The 13,914-nt window shown below is 44.5% G+C and overlaps 1 protein-coding gene across 2 annotated transcripts in view; it reads left to right on the forward strand.

Moving 5' to 3' along the window:
* LOC310868008 (enhancer of polycomb homolog 1-like) overlaps nucleotides 1–13,914 on the forward strand; it is a 63,147-nt gene that overhangs the window by 24,649 nt on the left and 24,584 nt on the right. For both annotated transcript variants that reach the window (XM_083778210.1, XM_083778209.1), the window contains 3 exons: nucleotides 204–349; nucleotides 8,692–8,898; nucleotides 9,032–9,180. In XM_083778210.1, the coding sequence (XP_083634336.1) occupies nucleotides 204–349; nucleotides 8,692–8,898; nucleotides 9,032–9,180 (502 nt within the window). The remainder of the gene's footprint in view (nucleotides 1–203; nucleotides 350–8,691; nucleotides 8,899–9,031; nucleotides 9,181–13,914) is intronic.

A 13,914-nucleotide genomic window follows, 5' to 3' on the forward strand; every position in this document is an offset into this window, starting at 1 on the left:
ATTGGATGGAATAAATATCATATTTTACCGCCGACTAATCGACTATAAATCGATTTTGATGGTAGTCGAGTCGACTATCAAAAATCACGTTTGGTTAATGCCCTACAATGTGGCTGCATGTGAATGCAAGCCGAGGCTCGTATTGCCACTCAGAAGTTCCCTCTTCATCCGTCTCTCGTCTTGTTTTTCCTTCACACATGCAGCTTTCAGCTTGGACGCAGAGCAGCCCGACTATGACCTGGACTCGGAGGACGACACGTTTGTGAATAAGCTGAAGAAGAAGCTTGAGATCACGGCGCTGCAGTTTGAGGAGATGGTCGACCGCCTGGAGAAAGGCAGCGGGCAGCAGGTAACGTGTTCTCGTGACTGGACAAAGTAGAAAGGTTGTTTATAAAAGCTTAATCGAATAACATTATTTATTTATAATGTAGGGTACACACTGTAGATTGTAATGACCGCAGGGGGAAAACGTAGTGTAGGTGGAAAGTGCTGGACTATAAATACTACTTGTTAGGTGAAAGTTTAAGTCATTGTTGCTTTTCTTTTGGATTCCACCCACCGGCAGTCAAACGCATACCTTCCGACAATTTGACTGCTCTGCTTATTTTGTTAAGTCCACTAACCAGAAGTCAAACACTTTCGTATGGCTTAACGAACGTGCTAAGATTTTCAGTGGTCAGAGTCTCAGAGCTTTAGAAATTTCTAATTTGATTTGGTCAGTTTCTGTCATTCCTACTTTTCATAAGGAAGGCTTTGGTAAAAATGCTCGCTTACATTCAAGTATTTTCAGACATCGCCTCCTAATTTATTATCAAAGATAGGCCAGTGTGCAGGTCCTCTGAAACTGTCACGGTCATCCCTGCCCGTGCCAGAGTTTAATTGTCTCTTTAACTTTTAAATGACTATGCAAAGTGAGAAATTAGCTTAACTTGAAACAAGCCATTAAAGATGCCCCAAGGTCGGATAATGAGACGAGTTGGGGATCTGTATCAACATTGCAACAGGCAACCATTTGTGACGTTATTATCTTGTACGTTCATATGTAGATATGAAGTTCAGCCATGCTCTCCTGTTAGGGTATTGGACGAGTGATTGGTTGGTGTCATGTACCTTTTTAAAACCTAATTACATTATACTATTGTGGGGTATATTGTTTTTTCCAAACATTTAGTCTCTGGCTCTCTGCATTGAGATGTTTTGTTTTGCCAGCAAGTGTTGACTAGAAGATTTTCTTTTTTATGTTGTCATAACTACAGATCAAATATAGAGAAATCTCTAATTTCCTGCCACACTTGATACTAGAGTAATAATCTAAGTAATGACACATCTCACTATCAAGGCTATAATTAGCCTGTCGCTAGCCTCGATACCCAGGCTTTCATTTCGTCTGCGCGAAAGATGAAAGCCTGGAAAAAGCCGTGGGCTGAACCAGTCTAAAAGTGGGAGTCAACCCTTCCGGGTGGGCGTCGCTCTAAATGATGTGACGTAGCGCTGCACTAGGGGGGAGAGGAGGGGCCGGGGGTGACGGACAGATCGATGAGATCCAATCAGGGTGCGCGCTTTTCTGAGGCGCGACCCTCCCATCTAGGCCAGAAATGTCTCTGCTTAGGTCAGGCTAGCCTGTCGCTAACTCGCACCCAAGCCCGTTCTTGGCCAATACCACGTTAGCAACGGTTACTAGGTTAGGATCCTGGTCAAGCTTTCAATGCTGGTGAAAATGGTTTTGCAGTGTCAATAAATCTATTTGCTGTACAGCATGTGAGGAACTCAGAAAGAGGGTTTGTTTTCTTACCTTGTTATGAGCAAACTGGATCCATTCCATGAATTATTTCGCTCCGTTGTGCAGTTTAGTAGTATTAGAAATAAAAATAGGCTCTCATTTACTTCGGGAAACAACTCTCAAAGTCACTCTTTTAGAACACTAAGCTGATTCTGACCATTTATGGTATCAGGAAAGCTCATGCGGTTTTATTTTTAATTAAAAAAAATCAACGTTGTCTTGTTTTTGTTTTGACTACGGTGTTGCCACATTGTGTGAGAGATATAAGCCAACCCACCTCCAAAAACAAGCCAACTCTTAAAGCCAAATCAAGAAAAACAAATGCCCATATATAATCCTAATAAAAATATTGTATGCATTTATCATCATAAATACTATGTAGGCCTATGTCTATGATAATTAATGTTTTGGTATTGTATTACAGTACTAATTATTAGCCTTAAGCCAAAAGTAGCGGGGAATAAGCAGACTTGGCAACCCCGACAAGTTTGTGTGGAAAGAAGTTCCGGTTTGCCTACAAAACGATCTGATTGGTCCAAATCTGTACACACACTCCTGAAGTAGCCTCGGTCCCAGGCTTACCATCCAGACCGTTGAATGTAAACAAATGTATTTGATCTCGTCCACTTGTCGCAAACACCATACACAATTTTGGACGTGTTTGAGGGAGATGCTTTAGGAGAAATGTCTGGGAGTCGGGACTGCAGCTGGGTGCATCTCAAACAGCATGGAGAAATGTCTGGGAGTCGGGACTGCAGCTGGGTGCATCTCAAACAGCATGGCGACTTGTTTACAAACGAGGAACGCCAGAACCGCTTCACTGTATATCTCCAACCCAATATAGTTATTTTATAAATCTATCAAAAGACGAAAAAATAAAACGGCATGAGTTTTCCTGATGTCATAAACTGTCAGAATAATCAGCTTTTGTTGTGTTCGCTTATGTGCTAACTGACTTTTGAGAGCTGTTTCCCCGTTACAACGGAAGTCAATGAGAGCCTATTTTTATATATACTATTAACCCATTCTGACCTGAGATCAGATTCATACGAGGTTTCCGCCGGACACACACTGGTCTGATTAACCCATTCTGACCTGAGATCAGATTCTAGAAATGTCAGTCGCTCTTCGATTTTTCAAAAATAGCAGACCTACAAGCTCGTATCGCGCCACTCGGTGGCGCGATATGAGCTTGTAGATCTGCTATTTTTCAATAGCTAAAGCATAACATGATGCTGACACCAAAATGGGTGCCCGTTCAGAAACTTAAACAAACTGCACAACGGAGCGAAATAATTCATGGAATGGACTCTTTTCTGAGGTCCACACATGCTGTACAGCAAATATATGTATTGACACTGCTTAACCATTTTGACCAGCATTGCAAGCTTGACCAGGATCCTAACCTAGTAACCGTTGCTAACGTGATATTGGCCAACAACGTGTGTTGTGTTTTGGAACTTTGTGACACCTAGTGGTGGTTCAAATGTTTTTTCTTAGGAACTTCTGTTAGGTAGGAACCTATTTTGGGGGAAAACAGTTGAAGGACACTCAGACAAACAGGAAACAGGAAGTTGCATTCACTTCAGCACATTGTGACATTTTGCTATGTTCTGTACTTCTGTTCTCAATCCAGTCCCATCTATCACGTTTTGCCCTCAAAAAGGCATCATCTGTAAGTGATACTTATTGTTTTGTATGTTATTAACCTTGTGACAGGATATTATTTCTTATTTACTTGCCTACATTTGAAATGTGCATTGAGTGTTTATTTGCTCTGTCATTACTGGCTACCTCTGATGCCTACTCTGATATTTCCTCATTTTAGTATTGTGTTTTATGTTTCTTTGGTATATAAAAATATACTTATTAATATACTTATATCCCTGTTGGGATATTTTGTGTTTACATTAATATACATGTACACATTTGCTGTATGTTATTCTTGCTTGTATTAAGCATTATACTGTAAGAGTGACACTTGTTTTGTATTTCTGTTTTATTTACAGTTTTACACTTTTCTACATAAATATTTATCAAAAGGATTCAACACTGTCTCTGCCTGTACTTATGTGGACAAGAGTTTAGCTGGCTGTATAGCCAAGCTCAAGGTGCATGCTTGGTGAGGACAGCACAGTAAAAAGATGGCCGTGTTTTGGGGGAAGATGACAACTGGATTCTGATTGCCACGTCATACAGTCAAGAGGTTTGCTAAATGACAGCAATCAAGGTACACTGACAATCTGCACACGCAATAAAAAAAGATTTAATGGATGTCATGGAGAACACTAAGCAAGACTTTACAGAACAGGACGATGACATAGAGGGCGGATCAATTAAATCTGCCCGATCATCAATTAAAACCTCACGAACATCTTTAATTTCAAATGCAGACATTACAGTGGCAAGAGCTAAAGCCAAAGCAAAAGCAGCCCAAACTAGAGCAGCTTATGCACAGAGGGAAATTAACATCAAAGTAGAAAGGGCCCGCCTCGATGCAACTCTACATGCTTTGGAACTAGAAATGGAAGCCGATGCTGCCTTAGCAGAGGCTCAAGTACTGGAAGAGACTGTAGGAAGCGTGGAGCTGCAAGCTGAAAGAGAATTAGTTGACGTAGAGTTTATGTCTCTGCAACGAAGTTCAAGACAAAGAACAAGTGAGTATGTGCTACACTACTCTGTGAACAATAACATGCAGACAGAAATGGAGAGAATAGTAAGACAGAAGGAGTCTCATCAGGAGGACTACAGTCACTCAGCAGCACAGTCTCACCAGGAGGACAACGGTCGCTCAGCAGCACAGTCTCACCAGGAGGACAACGGTCGCTCAGCAGCACAGTCTCACCAGGAGGACTACAGTCACTCAGCAGCACAGTCTCACCAGGAGGACAACGGTCGCTCAACAGCACAGTCTCGCCAGGAGGACAACGGTCGCTCAACAGCACAGTCTCGCCAGGAGGACAACGGTCGCTCAACAGCACAGTCTCACCAGGAGGACAACGGTCGCTCAACAGCACAGTCTCGCCAGGAGGACAACGGTCGCTCAACAGCACAGTCTCGCCAGGAGGACAATGGTTGCTCAGCAGCACAGCGTCAGCAGGAGGACTACAGTCAGCTAGCAGCACATTCTCGCCAGGGGGACTACAGTCGCACAGCAGCACAGTCTCACCAGGAGGACAACGGTCGCTCAGCAGCACAGTCTCACCAGGAGGACATCAGTCACTCAGCAGCACAGCGTCAGCAGGAGGGCTACAGTCAGCTAGCAGCACATCCTCGCCAGGAGAACTACAGTCAGTCAACAGTACAGCCTCGTCAGGAGAACTACAGCTACAGTCACTCAGCGACACAGCCTCGTCTGGAGAACTACAGTTACAGTCAGTCAGCAGCACAGCCTCGTCTAGAGAACTACAGCTACAGTCAGTCAGCAGCACAGCCTCGTCTGGAGAACTACAGCTACAGTCAGTCAGCAGCACAGCCTCGTCTGGAGAACTACAGCTACAGTCACTCAGCAGCACAACCTCGTCAGGAGGACTACAGCTACAGTCAGTCAGCGACACAGCCTCGTCAGGAGAACTACGGCTACAGTTACTCAGTTGCACAGCCTCGTCTGGAGAACTACAGCTACAGTCAGTCAGCAGCACAGCCTCGTCTGGAGAACTACAGCTACAGTCACTCAGCAGCACAACCTCGTCAGGAGGACTACAGCCACAGTCACTCAGCGGGACAGCCTCGTCGGGAAAACGTCAATCCTCATTATAGTCACTCAGCAACACGGCTTCGTCAAGAAGACTATGTTCCACAATACAACCGTTCAGCAGAACCCAGACCCAACATCACGTCGGTGCAGCATGGCACCATGCCGTTGAAAGACAGCTCGTCACCTTATAGTCGTGCAAATGTTTCAAGTGACTTCACTGCCGCAACAGACCTTGCAAAGTTCCTTGCTAAAAGTCAGCTTGTGTCTTCAGGTCTTACCAAATTTGATGATCTCCCAGAACATTTCCTAGCCTGGAAATCAACATTCCTCAACACCATAGTTGGTCTCGACCTAGCAGCAGCTGAAGAACTGGACCTGCTTGTAAAATGGCTAGGAAGAGAGTCTAGTGAGCACGCACAGCGAATAAAATCGGTCAACATCGGAAGCCCTTCAGTTGGTCTCAATGTAGTCTGGGAGAGACTAGAAGAGATGTATGGATCTCCGGAGGCCATTGAAAGAGCACTCTTCTCCAAGATTGAAAGTTTCCCTAAAATATCAAGCAGAGATGGTCCAAAGCTCCGTGAACTGGGAGACCTGCTACTGGAACTAGAGGTGGCAAAGCAGAATAAAAACTTTCCCGGCCTATCTTACCTTGACACAGCCAGAGGAGTAGGTCCAATCGTTGATAAACTGCCTTTTAATCTGCAAGAGAGGTGGATGTCAGTAGGCTCTAAATACAAACAAGACAATTCTGTCAGTTTTCCACCCTTCTCTTTCTTTTTGAATTTCATTGTGAAAGAAGCTAAAGCCAGAAACGACCCGAGCTTCAACTTGGATTTCAGCTCTGCCACACAAAAGAAAGACAGACCAGTAACTAACCCATTCATGCGGACATCAGTCTCAGTCCACGACACAAATGTGTCAGCCACAAACTCACCTTCTGGGAAAGAGACAGAGGGTCCACAACAAGACATAACACAAGGTCCAGGGAAACAGTGCCCCCTACATAATCTACCTCATCCCCTTAAAAGGTGCCGAACATTCAGGAACATGGTCCTAGATGACCGTAAGGCATTCCTCAGAGAACATTTCATCTGTTTCCGCTGTATTTCTTCTACAGAGCATCAAGCCAAGAACTGTCAAGTTCCCATCCAATGTGATGAATGTAAGAGTGAGAGGCATCTCACAGCACTCCACCCAGGCCCAGTCCTTCAGACAGCAACACGTTCTTCTCCCACTCCCTTTTCCCCGTCAGAGCATGGCGGGGAGAATGATGAAACGTCTGACACGGAAGTCTCTTCAAAGTGTACCCAGGTATGCGGTGACAAGATCAGTGGCAAATCATGTTCCAAGATATGTCTTGTAAATGTCTATCCAGCTGGACATCGCCAACAGACCCGCAGGATGTATGCCATCTTAGATGACCAGAGCAACAAGTCTCTGGTCAAACCAGAGTTCTTCAACATGTTCAATATCAAGGGAGAACCAGCTCCATACACATTAAAGACATGCACAGGGACAGTGGAGACATCTGGCCGAAGAGCTCATGGTTTAATTGTCGAGTCAGTGGATGAGAAAATGTCTTTCTTACTCCCTACTCTAATCGAATGTGACGGAGTTCCCAACAAACGTACAGAAATACCCACACCGGAAGTTGCGTATCATCACAGTCATCTAAAGGCCATAGCAGACAAGATCCCACCCCTGGACAAAAGGTCAGAGATCCTTTTACTACTTGGCAGGGACATATTGCGGGTTCACAAGGTCCGTGAACAGCTCAACGGCCCAGACGATGCACCGTTCGCCCAGAAGCTTGATTTAGGCTGGGTCATAATAGGTGACGATTGCCTAGGCAGTACACAAGCCCCCTCCACAGTCACCTCTATGAAGACATGCATCATAGAAAAAGGACACACCACTTCCCTAAAAACCTTTCAGAGCCACGTTAGAGTGAAGGATGAGTGCTCTAAGTTGAAAGTTCCCTACCAAGTTGCCCCACCACTGACCCCACTGCAGCAACGAAGGCAACCCAGCCATAACACAGGACGCAAGCATCACTGCGACTCGGCATTGCACGCCTTCAGCATGGATGAGGTCACAAAAGACAGCGGGGAGAAAAACACTGTCTCTGTAGACAACTATAGTGAATCTGATGGCATGATTGTGACTAGCCAGTGGTCCTCTTTATCTGTGGGATCCAGGCAGCACTCCTGGTTGGAGTCGGACCCATTCGCAGAGAACACCACAAGGGAGCGATGTTAGAAGCATCGAAAGAACAAACGACTTGGTCTTCTCTTGCCTTCTGTTGCATGAAGTTTCAAGATAAGTGAGAAGTTGGTAGTGGCATCTTTATAGATGCCAAGCGGGGAGTGTTGTGTTTTGGAACTTTGTGACACCTAGTGGTGGTTCAAATGTTTTTTCTTAGGAACTTCTGTTAGGTAGGAACCTATTTTGGGGGAAAACAGTTGAAGGACACTCAGACAAACAGGAAACAGGAAGTTGCATTCACTTCAGCACATTGTGACATTTTGCTATGTTCTGTACTTCTGTTCTCAATCCAGTCCCATCTATCACGTTTTGCCCTCAAAAAGGCATCATCTGTAAGTGATACTTATTGTTTTGTATGTTATTAACCTTGTGACAGGATATTATTTCTTATTTACTTGCCTACATTTGAAATGTGCATTGAGTGTTTATTTGCTCTGTCATTACTGGCTACCTCTGATGCCTACTCTGATATTTCCTCATTTTAGTATTGTGTTTTATGTTTCTTTGGTATATAAAAATATACTTATTAATATACTTATATCCCTGTTGGGATATTTTGTGTTTACATTAATATACATGTACACATTTGCTGTATGTTATTCTTGCTTGTATTAAGCATTATACTGTAAGAGTGACACTTGTTTTGTATTTCTGTTTTATTTACAGTTTTACACTTTTCTACATAAATATTTATCAAAAGGATTCAACACTGTCTCTGCCTGTACTTATGTGGACAAGAGTTTAGCTGGCTGTATAGCCAAGCTCAAGGTGCATGCTTGGTGAGGACAGCACAACGTGCTTGGGTGGGACTCGGTGACAGGCTAATTGAGAGAATCCTGTCTTGTGCTTTTTGACTGTTTTGACAGGACCAGCCATTTCTTTTGTCACAGTGAGGATAGGCACGGATGTCCAGGTTTACTTGACGTCTTGTTTCCTCCTCCTGTAGCTGGTCAGCCTGCAGGAAGCCAAGCTACTGCTGAAGGAGGACGACGACTTGATCAAGGAGGTCTTCGACTACTGGAGCCGCAAACGGAAAGGCTCCAAGAAAGGCTGCCTCGGCGTCAACGTCAAGCAGGAGAAGCGGGATGGCTCCAGCACCAGTGATCCTTATGTGGCCTTTCGCCGGCGCACAGAGAAGATGCAGACTAGGAAGGTGCTAAAGTCCATACAATCTCAGCCCATCAGCAGATCAGCTAATACCAAGAGAATAACACGTTCCCCTCTAGGGGAATCATTTGTTTTACAGCATCATAACCCGATTCCACGGTCCCGTTTTCCTTTTGCAGAACCGTAAGAATGACGAGGCGTCATACGAGAAGATGCTGAAGCTGCGCCGGGACCTGAGCCGAGCCGTCACCGTCCTGGAGATGATCAAGAGGAGGGAGAAGAGCAAGAGAGAGCTGCTGCACCTCACGTTGGAGATCGTGGAGAAGAGGTAAGAATGTTAACCAGGCAATGGGACTGTAATACAACCATCCATATATATATATATACTTAGGGAGCATATAGTGATGCTTCTCCCCAAATGGGATGCCTCACACAGGGTGCAGTCCCAACACGTGTAGAGAGAGAACATCAAGGGTTTTAGAGGAACATGTTTTAGTTAGTCAACTGTGACCATCCCAACCCTATTCAAATTAAGTTTGGGACGATTAGCTTCTTACTCATACATGCATGCTAGGGCATTCACTTCAAGTCATTTTGACTAGTTGACCAGTTGCCTAGTTTACTAGTAGACTAGTTTAACTACATATTATGTAAAAAAAAAAAAAACTGTAAATTGGTGATATAACTATAATCTATCTGATCTTGAGGCCTACAAAATCGAAAAAACAACCCCCCCCCCCCCCCCCTTTTATTTTCTTATCAACTAGTACCAACAAGGTTGACTAGTGGATTTACTAGTCGACTAGTTGAATAGTCGACTAGTTGCTTAACCCATTCTGACCTGAGATCAGATTCATACGAGGTTTCCGCCAGGCACACACTGGTCTGATGAACCCATTCTGACCTGAGATCAGATTCTAAAAATGTCAGTCGTTCTTCGATTTTTCAAAAATAGCAGACCTACAAGCTCGTATCGCGCCACTCGGTGGCGCGATATGAGCTTGTAGATCTGCTATTTTTAAATAGCTAAAGCATAACATGATGCTGACACCAAAATGGGTCCCCGTTCAGAATGGGTTAATTACTTAAATCAGGTATCCCATACTCATACAAGTATACACAACCTTTTTGTGGTAGTACTAAAGTTAAGGTGGTAAACCACATTGAGCTGTGGAAGAAGCTAATTGCGTGGTGAAGTCATACTGGGTAGATTCTGGATGTTGGGTCTATAGATGGCTGATTGCATGGCAGCTTAGAAAAGAGAAGAAATGAGCTTTGGAGATGAATCCCTGAACAAAGTATTACACAGGGTAAATGTCCTTTCAGACGGGGAAGGGGTGACTGTGCCAGGTCTGCTCATGGAGGGGCACGGGAGCCGTAGCGTAAAAAAATCACGGGGCCAAGCCTGTGAAAATACACTTGCGTAGCCGTAGTCGCCCCTCAACTTATCCGCGCGTCCAAAATAAATACATGCCTCTCATTGAAAATCAATTACTAGGCCCGTCAGTTGCTCCCCGTCTGACTAGACCTTGAGAGTGAATGAGTGCTGTCCACTATAGCACCTACACTAGGGATGAGTGAATGAGTGCTGTCCACTATAGCACCTACACTAGGGATGTCCACTACAGCACCTACACTAGGGATGTCCACTACAGCACCTACACTAGGGATGTCCACTATAGCACCTACACTATGGATGAGTGAATGAGTGATGTCCACTATAGCACCTACACTAGGGATGAGTGAATGAGTGCTGTCCACTATAGCACCTACACTAGGGATGAGTGAATGAGTGCTGTCCACTATAGCACCTACACTAGGGATGAGTGAATGAGTGCTGTCCACTATAGCACCTACACTAGGGATGAGTGAATGAGTGCTGTCCACTATAGCACCTACACTAGGGATGTCCACTATAGCACCTACACTAGGGATGTCCACTACAGCACCTACACTAGGGATGTCCACTATAGCACCTACACTATGGATGAGTGAATGAGTGATGTCCACTACAGCACCTACACTAGGGATGTCCACTATAGCACCTACACTAGGGATGTCCACTACAGCACCTACACTAGGGATGTCCACTATAGCACCTACACTATGGATGAGTGAATGAGTGATGTCCACTACAGCACCTACACTAGGGATGTCCACTACAGCACCTACACTAGGGATGTCCACTACAGCACCTACACTAGGGATGTCCACTATAGCACCTACACTATGGATGAGTGAATGAGTGCTGTCCACTACAGCACCTACACTAGGGATGTCCACTATAGCACCTACACTAGGGATGAGTGAATGAGTGATGTCCACTATAGCACCTACACTAGGGATGAGTGAATGAGTGCTGTCCACTATAGCACCTACACTAGGGATGTCGGTAACGGTTAATTTCCCAGCCGGGTAGCCGATGGCATTATCCAGTTCATTAACCCATTCTGACCTGAGATCAGATTCATACGAGGTTTCCACTGGACACACGCTGGTCTGACGAACCCATTCTGACCTGAGATCAGATTCTAAAAATGTCAGTCGCTCTTCGATTTTTCAAAAATAGCAGACCTACAAGCTCGTATCGCGCCACTCGGTGGCGCGATATGAGCTTGTAGATCTGCTATTTTTAAATAGATAAAGCATAACATGACGCTGACACCAAAATGGGTGCCCGGTCAGAATGGGTTAACGGTTGTTGATTTTCTTTTGATGAATGGAATACTAGTATGTACATTGTATTCAAACAAGCAACATTTAGGGGTCCGGCGGTCCGCTTAGTCCAAAACATAAATAAATACGTGTCCAGTCCAGATCTGAGCAACCTAAAAGCCACTGGCAGCTTGGGCTAAGCCTTTTTTATTTTATTCAGCGCCATTGCCGTAGATGTAGTTCTATTTTTTTGATACTATGCTTACCGCCATTGCTGTTGATTAATGCCAATTGCTCTTTTATAGTGCATTCGATCGATTGGAGAGTGACAAGCTGGAGTTTGAAATACCGGTACTTTGTTTTCAACGAGGGCGGCGCAAATATCATCAATTTTAGGCATGTGTGCAACATGACCACTGTTTTAGAGTATTGTACAGTGACAACTAAAGTCTCTGTAATGTTTACAGTATGTTATTATTAAAAAAAACTATCTAAAATAAAGGGATTTAACCCATTCTGACCTGAGATCAGATTCTAAAAATGTCTATTACATCCTGACAGTTTCATTATTAACCCATTCTGACCTGAGATCAGATTCTAAAAGTGTCTTTGATTTTTCAAAAATAGCAGACCTACAAGCTCGTATCACGCCACTCGGTGGTAGCCTGGTTAATAAACCAGACTAATATCGCACGGACTGCGGGATATTAGTCTGGGGAGGCTCAGCTTGGATTTCATTTCCAGGGAAACATTTTCTCTTTGACGCAATTGGTCAGAGCTACTGTCAGTCAAAGGTCTCAAGCATTGAACGTCACTGTACCAAAGCCCGCCCATATTGCATACCGTGTCCCGATTGGGCGCACACGTTTTCGTGTGTAGAAAATGGGCGTACAATTGAGCCTCTCCAGACCGAAATCCGCCGGTAGGCAATTTTTTTTTGCCAACGGCTGATTCGGTCTGGTTTATTAACAAGGCTAACTCGGTGGCGCGCTATGAGCTTGTAGATCTGCTATTTTCCAATAGCTAAAGCATAACATGATGCCGACACCAAAATGGGTGCCCATTGAGAATGGGTTAAGATCAGAACACTCATTTATTATTATTATGCAAATGAAACCGTAAAGCTGATAAGCATACACGGATATTTCTTAACGGTCGGCTAACCGGCTATCCAGTTACCCTTTGACATCCCTAACCTACACAGTACACTGGATTCTGTGTTTGTCCTGAACATCTATGGACCAGGTGTTCAAGGTGGATGACATCTGTGCTTAATCCACATTCCCTGGGTAAATAAGGCTTAACCCATTCTGACCGGGCACCCATTTTGGTGTTGGCATCATGTTATGCTTTATCTATTGAAAAATAGCAGATCTACAATCTCATATCGCGCCACCGAGTGGCGCGATACGAGCTTGTAGGTCTGCTATTTTTGAAAAAAATCGAAGAACGACTGACATTTTTAGAATCTGATCTCAGGTCAGAATGGGTTCATCAGACCAGTGTGTGTCCGGCAGAAACCTCGTATGAATCTGATCTCAGGTCAGAATGGGTTAAACAATATAATAAGCTAAAGCCTAATGAGAACCGCTGGGGAGCGGTGATGTTGTCGTATGATGGCTCGTAAAGCATGTCGTTTTAATGGAGTCTGGCACGGTTGGTCGTGTTCATTTGTGGTGGCAATTACGTTCTCGCCCTGAACACGGTTTGGCATGCATCGCCAATTTATCGAGTTCACCTTATTTGCGCAGTAAGGTCAAAAGGAAATGAGCTCATTGACTTTGAGCTCGCTCCACAAACTTGGACCGGTCGCCGCTAGGCAGGGCAATATACCAGGTGGTAGCATCATATTATTCTGTGTTTGTGCGCTCAGCTGTTTTTTAATATACATTTTAGAGCTCTTTTTTGAATTGTTCCGTTTTCCCAATTGCCAAACGTACAATCCATCTGGACATGACAGCCGAATGGAAACCAGTTCCCTCTGGAAGTAGCTTTTGAATTGAACGTCCTGTCCTTGGAAGTGCTTTTGATTTGTAGTGACATTTCAATTTCCTCCTGTTAGTGGCGGCGGTGGGGAATCTGTGCCTGTGCATACCTTTACTTCCACACTGTGCTCGTTTCTCTATTTTTGAAAGATTGTTCCTCTCACCTGCTGCTCCAATGTAGTTGAGAGAGCCATGTGTATCAAGTTGTCACTGCTGTTGTATCCTATACTGCCTCACCAGCCAGTGAGGAGCCCCTACCGGTAGGACATACGGTAACAAGAAGACTCGCCCCGTTTCTGTTTTCCTCCCAGAATTTTCCCCAATGTGAGGGGTGGGAGAGGCTGGACAGCAGACGGCTGGACTTTGAATTTCTCTAACTATAAACTTTCATGACAGCAGAACAGCCTAAGTACAAATATAAT

The sequence above is a fragment of the Protomyctophum parallelum genome, assembly GCF_964188405.1.
Source record: "Protomyctophum parallelum genome assembly, chromosome: 12".
NCBI lineage: Eukaryota > Metazoa > Chordata > Actinopteri > Myctophiformes > Myctophidae > Protomyctophum > Protomyctophum parallelum.